General features: G+C 48.2%; 1 protein-coding gene across 1 annotated transcript in view; it reads right to left on the bottom strand.

The window, feature by feature from the left end:
- Window positions 1-12,872, bottom strand: part of LOC132825635 (glutamate receptor ionotropic, NMDA 1) — a 169,227-nt gene that overhangs the window by 62,484 nt on the left and 93,871 nt on the right. The window contains exons 6-7 of the mRNA XM_060841004.1: window positions 4,173-4,294; window positions 143-317 (exon numbers count right to left, since the gene is read on the bottom strand). Of these exons, the coding sequence (XP_060696987.1) occupies window positions 143-317; window positions 4,173-4,294 (297 nt within the window). The remainder of the gene's footprint in view (window positions 1-142; window positions 318-4,172; window positions 4,295-12,872) is intronic.

Genomic DNA, 12,872 nt, shown 5'->3' on the forward strand with positions numbered 1-12,872 from the left:
CAAAACTAGTCCAGAAAATCATTCCATGGCTTCTCCTGACCTGTTTAATACCTTCTCCAATCTCCCAATTGTTTGAATAGATTTTGGCTCCTCCCAATACATTTTAACATCTGAACATAATGACTGGACTGAACTTCCCTACCTTTTGAAAAGTGGCCCAGTTTTCCAGATGTTAGTGTTCCCTACACAACCTTTCGGGGGGTCGGTGATGTTTTCCTTCTCAAAGAGCTCATGAATGGACTGTGCCACAATACCCACTGCATCATTGATGTGGGCTGTTTCATTTTTACCATCGATCAGTTGCAAACCAATCACACCTGCGTCAGAAATCAAACCACAACACGTGAACACACAGTGACACAGTGAGAGAAAGAACTCAAAGTAACAGTGAGGGGTGATCAGAATGGTACAATGAGAGGTATATCACAGTTTTACAGTGAGGGACATATCAGTGTTAGTGAGGGGAGTGGGATGTATCAGTGTTACAGTGAGGAGTGTATCAGAGTGTTATAGTGAGGGCATAACAGTGTTACGGTGAGGGTCGAGAGGGAGTTGCTAGGAAAGCATAGCAGGTCAAGCAGCATCCGAGGAGCAGGAGAATCAGCAGGAATCGCGATGAAGGGCTTATGCCCGAAACATCGATTCTCCTGCTCCTCGGATGCTGCCTGACCTGTTGTGTTTTCCCAGCAACACACTCTCGACTCTGATCTGCAGTCCTCATTTTCTCCTTGTTGTGGTGAGGGGGGACAGGATATATCAGAGTATATGAAAGTGGGGGTATATGAAAGTGTTACAGTTAAGAGTGTATAGTTTATGACAGTAGCACAATGGGGTACAGGGTATACTAGAGTGTGACAGTGAGAGTGTGGTGTACGCTGGAGTGTTCCACTGAGGGGTGTGGGATACCTCAGAGTGTTACAGTGAAAGGTGTGTGGAACATCAGCGTATTACAGTGAGGGGTGTGGGGTATATCATAGTGTCAGAGTGAGGGATATAGAGTATCTCACAGTGCCACAGTGAGGGATGTGGTATCTATCAGAATGTTACAATGAAGGATGCTATCGAAGAGTTACAGTGAGGAGTGTATAGTTTATGAGGGAAACACTATGGGGTTTGAGGCATACCAGGGTGTTCCAGTGAGGGGTGTGGGGTATACCAGAGTGTGAAGAATGTGAGGTATAGTGGAGTGCTACAGTGAAGAGTGTGCGGTATATCAGAGTGTAAAAGTGAGCGGTATGGGTATATTAGAATGTCACAGTGAGGGTATGGTGTAGATCATAGTGTCACAGTGAGCTGTGTGGGTATATCAGAATTTTACAGTGAGAGATGATCGGTATACCTGAATGTCATAGTGAGGGGTGCGGGGTATATCAACGTGTTACAGTGAGGGGTGTGTGATATATGTGTTACAGTGAGGGGTGTGTGATATATGTGTTACAGTGAGGGATGTGGGGTATATCAGAGTGTCACAGTGAGCGGTGTGGGATATATCAGTCACAGTTAGTGGTATGGGCAATATCAGAAGGTCACAGTGAAGTGTGTGGGATATACCACAATGTTATAATGAAGGGTGTGGTGCATATCAGAGTGTTACAGTGAAGTGTTGGGGCGTGGGGGGGGATATATCACAGTGAGTGATGTGGGGTATATCAAAGTGTTACAGTGAAGTTTTGGGGGGTGGGGGGGATATATCACAGTGAGTGATGTGGGGTATATCAGAGTGTTACAGTGAAGTGTTGGGTGGGGGGGGTGGGATATATCAAATGAGTGCTATGGGGCATATCAGAGTGTTACAGTTAAGAGTGTATAGTTTATGAGAGTAACACAATGGGATATGGGGTATACCGGAGTGTTACACTGAGGGGTATCATGTACACTGGATTGTTCCAGTGAGAGATGAGGGATATATCAGAGTGTTATAGTGAAAGGTGTGTAGTATATCAGCGTGTTACAGTGAGGAGTGTGGGGTATATCACAATGTCACAGTGAGGGATATGGCATCTGTCAGAATGTTACAGTGAGGGGTGTGGGGCCTACCGAAGAAATACAGTGTGGAGTGTATAGTTTATGAGGGAAACACTATGGGGTTTAAGGTATACCAGAGTGTTCCAGTGAGGTGTGTGGGGTATATCAGAATGTCACAGTGAGGGGTATGGGGATATCAGAGTGTCGCAGTAAGGGGACTGGCATATATCATCGTGTTATAGTGGGGGGTGGGGGAATGGGGGGCTCTACTGAAGAGTTACTATGAGGAGTGCATAGTTTATGAGAGAAACACTGTGGGGCTTGAGGTATACCAGAGTGTTCCAGTGAGGGGTGTGGGGTACAACACTGTTACCGTGAGTGGCGTGGGGTATATCAGAGTCTTCCAGTGATGGATATATCAGTGTTACAATAAGTTGTGTATCAGTGTTATAGTGGGGGTATAACAGAGTGTTACAGTTAGTGGCGTGGGGTATAACAGTTTTAAAGCGAGGGATGTGGGGTACATCAAAGTGAGGAGTGAATTCAATTTGAGAGTAAAATGATGGGATGTGGAGTATACCAGGGTGTTCTAGTGAAGAGTCAGGGAATACCAGAATATTGCAGTGAGGGGTTTGGGGTATACCAGAATGTTACAGTGAAGAATGTGTGGTCTGTCAGTGTGTTACAGTGACTAGTGTTGGGTGTGTCAGGGTGTCACAGTGAGGGGTGTGGAATATATCATAGTATTCCAGTGAGGGGTGTGGAGAATATCACACCGTCACAGTGAGGGATATGGCATCTATCAGAATATTACAGTGAAAGGTGATGGGTATACGAGAGTGTTATAGTGAAGGATGTGGATTTATGAGAGTGTCACAATGGGGGGTGTGGGCAATATCAGAGTTTTACTGTGAGGGATGTGGGCTATATCAGAGTGATACAATGGGGGGTGTGGGGTATATCAGAGTGTCACAGTGGGGGTGTAGAGTATATTAAAGAGTTACAGTGAAGAGTGTATTGTTTATGAGAGTAACACAATGGGGTGCGGGGTATAACAGAGTGTTACAGTGAGGGGTGAAAGGTATATCAGAGTGTTACAATGAAGAGTGTGGAATCTATCAAAGTGTGACAGTAAGGGGTGTTGCGTATATCACAGTGAAGTGTGTGGAGTATATCAGAGTGTTACAGTGAGGGGTGTGAGGTCTATTGAAGAGTTACAGTGAGGAGTGTATAGTTTATGAGGGAAACGCTATGGGGTTTGAAGCATACCAGTGTGTTCCAGTGAGGGATGTGGGGTATACCAGTCTGTTCCAGTGAGGGGTGTGGGGTATACCAGTGTGTTCCAGTGAGGGGTGTGGGGTATATTACAGGAGGGCTGTGGGGTATATCAAAGTGTCACAGAGAGGGGAATGACGTATATCAGAGTGTTATAGTGGGAGGGTATGAGGTGTATCAGAGTGTTATAGTAAGAGGTGAGGAGTATGTCAAAATGTTACAGTGAGGCATGTGGGGTCTGTCAAAGAATTACAGTGAGGAATGTATAGTGTATGAGAGAGACAATGTAGTTTGGGTGGCCTAGAGTATAACAGTGAGGTGTGTGTGGTATATCAAAATGTTACAGTGAGGGATGTGTATCAGAGTGTTACAGTGAGGATTGTGGGGTATATCAGAGTGTTGCAGTGAGGGGTGTGGAGTATACCAGAGTGTCACAGTGAGGGATGTGTATCAGAGTGTTACAGTGAGGTGTGTGTGGTATGTCAAAATGTTACAGTGAGGGATGTGTATAAGAGTGTTACAGTGAGGGGTTGGGGTATAACAGATTGTTACAGTGAGGGGTGTGTAGTACAATTAGAGTGTTACAGTGAGGAGTGTTGGATATATCAGAATGACTGTCAGAGGTGTGGGGTATACAACAGTGTCACAGTGTGGGCTGTGGGATATATAGGAGCATTACAGTGAGGGATGTGGGGTGTTCCAAAGACCTACAGTGAGGAGTGTATAGTTTATGGCAGTAATCTTATGGTGTGTAGGGTGTGAGGGGTGTAGGATACACCAGACTGGTACAGTGAGGAGTATATCAGAACGGGGAGTCCCTGTTTTATGGGGATGTGATCCAGCTGAAATGTTTGGATGTTGTATTGACTTGTTGGGGGAACATGAAAGAGCACAGATTTCAGAATTGTTATTCAGCCATCTTACTGCCTCACCTTCTGGAACATGCTGCATGGCCCTGCCAGATATCTCTCTCTCCCCAACAAGCCAAACATAGCCAGGCCCAGTCATATTCAGGAAGGTTGCTGTCTTGTACATTGTTACAGCATCATCTTCACTAAGAAGAAAGAAAAGGAACACATTTAAACTTGATCAAACTATTGTTAGTCTCCAACCTATCAGAACATCACCCACTGAGTCTGGATAGTTAGGTTTGTTTCTTACACAATATCAAAGCAGAATGAAAATCAATTCTACAAAACTTCACAGTTTTTTAAATCTTTCACAGGGTGTGGGTACCACTGGTTGGGCCAACGTTTATCACCCATCCCTATGTGTCTGTGGGAAGGTGCTGGTGAACTTCCACAGTCCTTGGTGTCATAGGGACATCACAACGTTATGGGAGGACGTGGGGTTATTCCAGTACTTTGAACCAGCAACAATGCAAACAGCTATAATTAGTTCCAAGTCAGGATGGTGGGTGGCTTGGAGGGGAACTTGCAGGTAGTTGTGTTCCCTTGTATCTGCTGCTCTTGCTCAGCTATTTTGTAAAGATCACAGGTTTGGAAGATTCTATCTGCAGTGCATTTATGGGTGATTCACACTTCTATCACTAGGCATTAGTGATGAAGGCACTGCACATGAAAAGTGGTGAAGGGAATAGCAATCAAGCGCATTGCTTTGCCCTGGATAGTGTCAAGCTTCTTGATTGTTGTTGGAGACTGCACCCATCCAGGGCAAGGGGGGATTATTCCATCACACTCCTGACTTGGGCCTTGTAGATGGTGGACAGGCTTTGAGGAGTCAGGAGTGAGTTATCTCAACTATGGACCAAACCCCCTCAAAACATACCAAGATGAAAGCCTGGACCCTAACTTTTATCTTATTTAGAGGCAAGTTTAAGGCACTGTGTTCCAGATGTGATTTGATTGTTCAAACTACTATGCTGGATGTGGAGGTGCCAGTGTTGGACTAGGGTGGATAATGTCGGAGGCCATGCAACAGCAGGTTATTGTCCAACAGTTTTATTTGAAATCACAAGCTTTCAGAGCGTTGCTCCTTCATCAGGTGAAGTCACTAGGCTTGAAGCAAAACACAGTTTATTCTTACACCACAGTTAAAATACAAACAATCAAAAGAATTGGCACAATCTTAAATATAGCGAAATATGTAACAAAATAATATATCATTTAACTACTACTTATCAACTGTTCCAATACACCAGCATCCCATAAACACAGCCTTGGAAAAGACAATTTAGCAAAACAGTTTCAATCTCATGTGCTGTCTTCTCACTCTAGCAGCACTGACAGAACCCAAACTTTCAGCTACAGCAGAGACAGAACTGTGCCGAGCAGTTTCAACAGCCAGCTTCAACTTCAACAACTGAAAGCAAAACTAAAATCCTCGGACTGTGTGAGCCTGATTTCACCCACTCATGCTCCTTTTGCTTAAATTTTTTTGAAAACCTAAGCTATTTACTCTGACTTCCATGAATCTGACACATCTGAGAACATCGTTCTTCAAGATAAACTGGACAGGACAAATTTCTTAAACTCACATCTCTTCACACCTTGAGCATACTCTTGTAGTCACTGTATTTATATGGATGGCTAAGTTGAGTTTCAGCTCAATGTTAACCCCAGGCAAGGTTCCCTGCAATTTCTCTGGTTGCTGTGAGGTCTGTGCAATCAACATGTTGAATGACTTGCTTGGAGTTTCCCAACAGCCATACAGCTTAGAGATAATGTGTCTCCTTGATAGTGGAGGATTCAGTGTTGATGCTGTCTCAGAGCTTCGAGAGAGATGATGATTCAATTCTCTCTCATTAGAGTTGGCTACTTTCTAGCATTTGTGCGGTACAGATGTTATGTCATTTATCAGCTCCAAAGTGGATGTTGGCCAGATCTTGTTGTTAATGAACATGAGCTGCTTCAGTCTCTGAGGAGTTACGAAAAACACTCAATATTGTGCAATCATTAGTGAACATCACCACTGTTGACTTTATAATGAAGTGAAGGACATTGAAGAAGCAGATGAAAATGGATGGGCAAAGGACATTACCCTGAGGAACTCATATAGCAATATCCTGGAACTGAGATGATTGACCAACAACAACCATAATCCCCTTACTTTATGAGAGGTATGACTCCAATCAAGGGAGGGTTTTCCCCTTCATTACCACTGAGTTTACTAGGGATGTACGATTCAACACTCAAGTCAAATCTGCCCAGACGTCATTTTGATCACTCTCATTTCACCTCTGGAATTCAGCTTTTTTGACCATGTTTGAACCAATGCTGTAATGAAATCAGGAGCTGAGTGGACCTGGCAGAATATAAACAGGGCAGTGAGCAAATGGATTTAGGACCATTCGGCGCAGTCATTTTGGCACGAGCGATTTGGCGCAGCCTATTTTGCTGCAGACCCATTTAGGTGCAGAACTATTTTGGCACAGACATATGGTACTCATCAACAAAAATCAACATAATAATAGAATTATTAAATAGGCTGCGCCAAACAGGCCAAAATGGCTGTGCCGAATGGTCCCACTCCGTGAGCAAATTACTCCTGTGCATGTGCCTTTTGTTAGCAGTGTTGACAGTTTCTTCCATTATTTTGTTGATGATTAAAAATAAAATGGTAGGGCAATAATTAGCCAACTCAGATTTATTCTCTTTTTTTGTTGGACATACATACCTGGACATTTTTCACATTGCTGGGTAGATACCTGTGCATAGCTGTATTGGAACAACTTGACGAGGAGCAAGGCCATAAGATGTAGAAGTAGAATTAGACCTTTTGGCCCATGGAGTCTGCCCCATCACCAATCATGGCTGGGATGTTTCTCAAAAGCGCAGCAGGTCAGGCAGCATCCAAGGAGCAGGAGAATCGACGTTTCGGGCATGAGCCCTTCTTCAGGAAGTTGGGGCTGGGGTCATTCCCAAAAGAGGCAGCCTGCTGTACTGTGAGGAAACAGGTTGGCCTGAAGTTTGATTTGAAATGCTCAGTGATGAATAAACAGTGGATGCCCAATTGCTCAATTTATTTTTTGGCCTGTTTCACTTCATTATCCTTTGCTGTTCAATCATACCATTAACATATATTGCTGCCCCTGGTATACTCAATAATAAGCACTGCCATGTCAAACCCTGAATATCCATTAGTGCCCAGGCCATACTGATGCTCTCCATTATTTCATTGTCACACTTTCACTATCCATTACTGCCCACAGGGCACTCCCAGTATCCATTAGACCTCTGCTACACCCAGTATCCAAATCGTTGAGTCTACTTAAGACCGAGCTGTGTCGGGCAGAGCCCCATGGGCCTTGGGACACTGTGTCAGACAGAGCTCCATGGGCCTTGGGACACTGTGTCAGACAGAGCTCGATGGGCCTTGGGACACTGTGTCAGACAGAGCTCCATGGGCCGTGGGACCCTGTCAGACAGAGCTCCATGGGCCTTGGGACACTGTCAGATAGAGCTCCATGGGCCTTGGGACACTGTGTCAGACAGAGCCCCATGGGCCTTGGGACACTGTCAGACAGAGCTCCATGGGCCTTGGGACACTGTGTCAGACAGAGCTCCATGGGCCTTGGGACACTGTGTGAGACAGAGCCCCATGGGCCTTGGGACACTGTGTCAGACAGAGCTCCATGGGCCTTGGGACACTGTGTCAGACAGAGCTCCATGGGCCTTGGGACACTGTGTCAGACAGAGCCCCATGGGCCTTGGGACACTGTGTCAGACAGAGCTCCATGTGCCTTGGGACACTGGGTCAGACAGAGCTCCATGGGCCTTGGGACACTAGGTCAGACAGAGCTCCATGGGCCTTGGGACATTGTGTCAGACAGAGCTCCATGGGCCTTGGGACACTGTGTCGGACAGAGCTCCATGGGCCTTGGGACACTGTCAGACAGAGCTCCATGGGCCTTGGGACACTGTGTCAGACAGAGCCCCATGGGCCTTGGGACACTGTGTCAGACAGAGCTCCATGGGCTTTGGGACACTGTGTCAGACAGAGCCCCACGGGCCTTGGGACACTGGGTCAGACAGAGCTCCATGGGCCTTGAGACACTGGGTCAGACAGAGCTCCATGGGCCTTGGGACACTGGGTCAGACAGAGCTCCATGGGCCTTGGGACACTGTGTCAGACAGAGCTCCATGGGCCTTGGGACACTGTGTCAGACAGAGCTCCATGGGTCTTGGGACACTGTGTCAGACAGAGCCCCATGGGCCTTGGGACACTATGTCAGACAGAGCCCCATGGGCCTTGGGACACTGTGTAAGACAGAGCCCCATGGGCTTTGGGACACTGTTTCAGACAGAGCCCCATGGGCCTTGGGACACTGTGTCAGACAGAGCTCCATGGGCCTTGGGTCACTGTGTCAGACAGAGCCCCATGGGCCTTGGGATACTGTGTCAGACAGAGCCCCATGGGCCTTGGGACACTGTGTCAGACAGAGCTCCATGGGCCTTGGGACACTGTGTCAGACAGAGCCCCATGGGCCTTGGGACACTGTGTCAGACAGAGCTCCGTGGGCCTTGGGACACTATGTCAGACAGAGCTCCGTGAGCCTTGGGACACTGTGTCAGACAGAGCTCCATGGGCCTTGGGACACTGTGTCAGACAGAGCTCCATGGGCCTTGGGACACTCTGTCAGACAGAGCCCCATGGGCCTTGGGACACTGTGTCAGACAGAGCCCCATGGGCCTTGGGACACTGTCAGACAGAGCTCCATGGGCCTTGGGACAATGTCAGACAGAGCTCCATGTGCCTTGGGACACTGTCAGACAGAGCTCCATGGGCCTTGTGACACTGTGTCAGACAGAGCCCCATGGGCCTTGGGACACTGTGTCAGACAGAGCCCCATGGGCCTTGGGACACTGTGTGAGACAGAGCTCCATGTGCCTTGGGACACTGTGTCAGACAGAGCTCCATGGGCCTTGGGACACTGTGTCAGACAGAGCTCCATGGGCCTTGGGACATTGTGTCAGACAGAGCTCCATGGGCCTTGGGACACTGTGTCGGACAGAGCTCCATGGGCCTTGGGACACTGTCAGACAGAGCTCCATGAGCCTTGGGACACTGTCAGACAGAGCCCCATGGGCCTTGGGACACTGTGTCAGACAGAGCTCCATGGGCCTTGGGACACTGTGTCAGATAGAGCTCCATGGGCCTTGGGACAGTGGGTCAGACAGAGCCCCATGGGCCTTGGGACACTGGGTCAGACAGAGCTCCATGGGCCTTGGGACACTGGGTCAGACAGAGCTCCATGGGCCTTGGGACACTGTCAGACAGAGCTCCATGGGCCTTGGGACACTGTGTCAGACAGAGCTCCATGGGCCTTGGGACACTGTGTCAGACAGAGCCCCATGGGCCTTGGGACACTGTGTCAGACAGAGCCCCATGGGCTTTGGGACACTGTTTCAGACGTAGCCCATGGGCCTTGGCACAGTGTCAGACAGAGCTCCATGGGCCTTGGGACACCGTGTCAGACAGAGCCCCATGGGCCTTGGGACACTGTGTCAGACAGAGCTCCATGGGCCTTGGGACACTGTCAGATAGAGCTCCATGGGCCTTGGGATACTGTCAGACAGAGTTCCATGGGCCTTGGGACACTGTGTCAGACAGAGCTCCATGGGCCTTGGGACACTGTGTGAGACAGAGCTCCATGGGCCTTGGGACACTATGTCAGACAGAGCCCCATGGGCCTTGGGACACTGTGTCAGACAGAGCTCCATGGGCCTTGGGACACTGTGTCAGACAGAGCTCCATGGGCCTTGAGACACTGTCAGACAGAAATTCATGGGCCTTGGGACACTATGTCAGACAGAGCCCCATGGGCCTTGGGACACTTTGTCAGATAGCTCCATGGGCTTTGGGACACTGTGTCAGATGGAGCTCCATGTGCCTTGGGACACTGTGTCAGACAGAGCTCCATGGGCCTTGGGACACTGTGTCAGACAGAGCTCCATGGGCCTTGGGACACTGTGTGAGACAGAGCTCCATGGGCCTTGGGACACTATGTCAGACAGAGCCCCACGGGCCTTGGGACACTGTGTCAGACAGTGCTCCATGGGCCTTGGGACACTGTGTCAGACAGAGCCCCATGGGCCTTGGGACACTGTCAGACAGAGCTTCATGGGCCTTGGGACACTGTGTCAGACAGAGCTCCATGGGCCTTGGGACCCTGTGTCAGACAGAGCTCCATGGGCCTTAGGATACTGTGTCAGACAGAGCTCCATGGGCCTTGGGTCACTGTGTCAGACAGAGCCCCTTGGGCCTTGGGACACTGTCAGACAGAGCTCCATGGGCCTTAGGACACTGTGTCAGACAGTGCTCCATGGGCCTTGGGACACTGTGTCAGACAGAGCCCCATGTGCCTTGGGACACTGTCAGACAGAGCTCCATGGGCCTTGGGACACTGTGTCAGACAGAGCTCCATGGGCCTTGGGACACTATGTCAGACAGAGCCCCATGGGCCTTGGGTCACTGTGTCATACAGAGCTCCATGGGCCTTGGGACACTGTCAGACAGAGCTCCATGGGCATTGGGACACTGTGTCAGACAGAGCTCCATGAGCCTTGGGACACTGTGTCAGACAGAGCCCCATGGGCCTTGGAACACTATGTCAGACAGAGCCCCATGGGCCTTTGGACACTGTGTCAGACAGAGCTCCATGGGCCTTGGGACACTGTGTCAGACGTAGCCCCATGGGCCTTGGGACACTGTCAGACAGAGCTCCATGGGCCTTGGGACACTGTGTCAGACAGAGCTCCATGGGCCTTGGGACATTGTCAGACAGAGCTCCATGGGCCTTGGGACACTGTGTCAGACAGAGCTCCATGGGCCTTAGGACACTGTCAGACAGAGCTCCATGGGCCTTGGGACACTGTGTCAGACAGAGCTCCATGGGCCTTGGGACACTATTGTCAGACAGAGCTCCGTGAGCCTTGGGACACTGTGTCAGACAGAGCTCCATGGGCTTTGGGACACTGTGTCAGACAGAGCTCCATGGGCCTCGAGACACTGATAGAATTGGCCAGATGCTGGAATGGAAGGCCATCTTCTCTCAGTGACTGGGAAGGTGACAGCTGCTTTGAATGTTGATGTTACTGGCTCCTTCCAGAGATTGGCTGGTCATCTCAGACCAGAAATAGGCCATTTAGCTCATTGTGTCTGTTCTGTCATTGAATGACATTGAAACCGACAAAACACTTAATCATGCCAATCATGGCTGTTTTGATCCTTAATTACACTCTTCTGCCTTTTATCTATAACCCTTGATTCCCTCACCGATTAAAAATCTGTCGAGTTTAGCTTTGCATAATTTAAATGACCTAACCTCGACGGCCCTCTGCAGTAAAGAATTTCACAGATGCATTACTCTCTGAGAGAAGGGATTCCTCCTCATTGCTGCCTTAAATATGCTGTCCCTTATCCTGAGATAATGCCCTCTGGTGCTAGACCGTCCTCGAAAGAAAAACAGCCTCTCCATATCTACCCTGTCAAATCCCCGAACAATTTTGTATGTTTCAAAATGGTCCCTTTTCATTGTTCTAAACTCCACTAAGTACAGACCCAACGTACTCAATCTCTCCTCATAAGACAATCCCTCCATACCAGTGATCAGCCTAATGAACCTCCTCTGGACCACCTCCAATGCCAACATATCTTTTCTTAGATCAAGGCCCCAAACTCTTCAAAGCTCTCCGGTCTGAGTAGTGACTTCTAGAGTTTTAACAAAGCCTCCTTAACTTTTAGTCTCCACTCCCTCTGAAATAAAGGTAATTTGCCCTCCACACTATCCACTGAATTTGGATTCCAGCTTCTGTGATTCATGGATGAAGATTCCCAAACCCCTCCATTTTATACAGAAAACAAAAAGTGCAGGTCAGGCAGCATTCCTGGAGAGGCAGCAAGCTAATGTTTTGGGTCCAGATGACTCTTCATCGTTAGCTTGCTCTCTCTCTCTCCACGAACGCTGCCTGACCTGTTGTGATTTCTAGCATTTTTTGTTTTCAGTACAGATTTCAGCATCTGCAGTCATTTGCTCCATCCGTTCTATAGTTTTCTGCAATCTTTTTTCATTTAACTAATATTCAGCTCTTTTATTCTCCCTGCCAAAGTGCAAACCTCACATTTTCCCACATTGCATTCCATTTGCCGAGTTTTTGCTCCATTATTTAACCTGTCTGTACCCCTCTGTAGACTCTGTCACCTTCAGCACTTGCCTTCCCACTTATTTTTGTGTCATCTGCAAACTTTGCAAAAGTACATGCCCTATCCTCATCTACATCATTAATATTGATTGTAAATAACTGTGGCCCCATCACTGATCCCTTTGACACTCCACTAGTTACAGGTTGGCATCCTGAAAATGTCCCCCTTTTCACAACTCAGCCTTCTGTTTGTTAGCCCATCGTCTGTCCATGCTAATATACCTCTCCAAATGTCATAGACTCTTCTATTATTGTATCTCTTGTCTCTCTTATCTTACCTGTATGTAATGTCTCAGTTGTGCATCTACAGATACTTCCAGACAGTGATCGATCCATCTGTTCAAGATCACACCAGATTATTTTATATCCGCAGAGAAGCACAGTGTTGCAGCCTGGCCAATAGGATTTGGAAATGTAGCTGGGATCCCCCAGTACACAGGTTGTACTGAGAGGGTCACTGAGAGCACC

This window comes from Hemiscyllium ocellatum, chromosome 21 (assembly GCF_020745735.1).
Source record: "Hemiscyllium ocellatum isolate sHemOce1 chromosome 21, sHemOce1.pat.X.cur, whole genome shotgun sequence".
Classification (NCBI taxonomy): Eukaryota; Metazoa; Chordata; class Chondrichthyes; order Orectolobiformes; family Hemiscylliidae; genus Hemiscyllium; species Hemiscyllium ocellatum.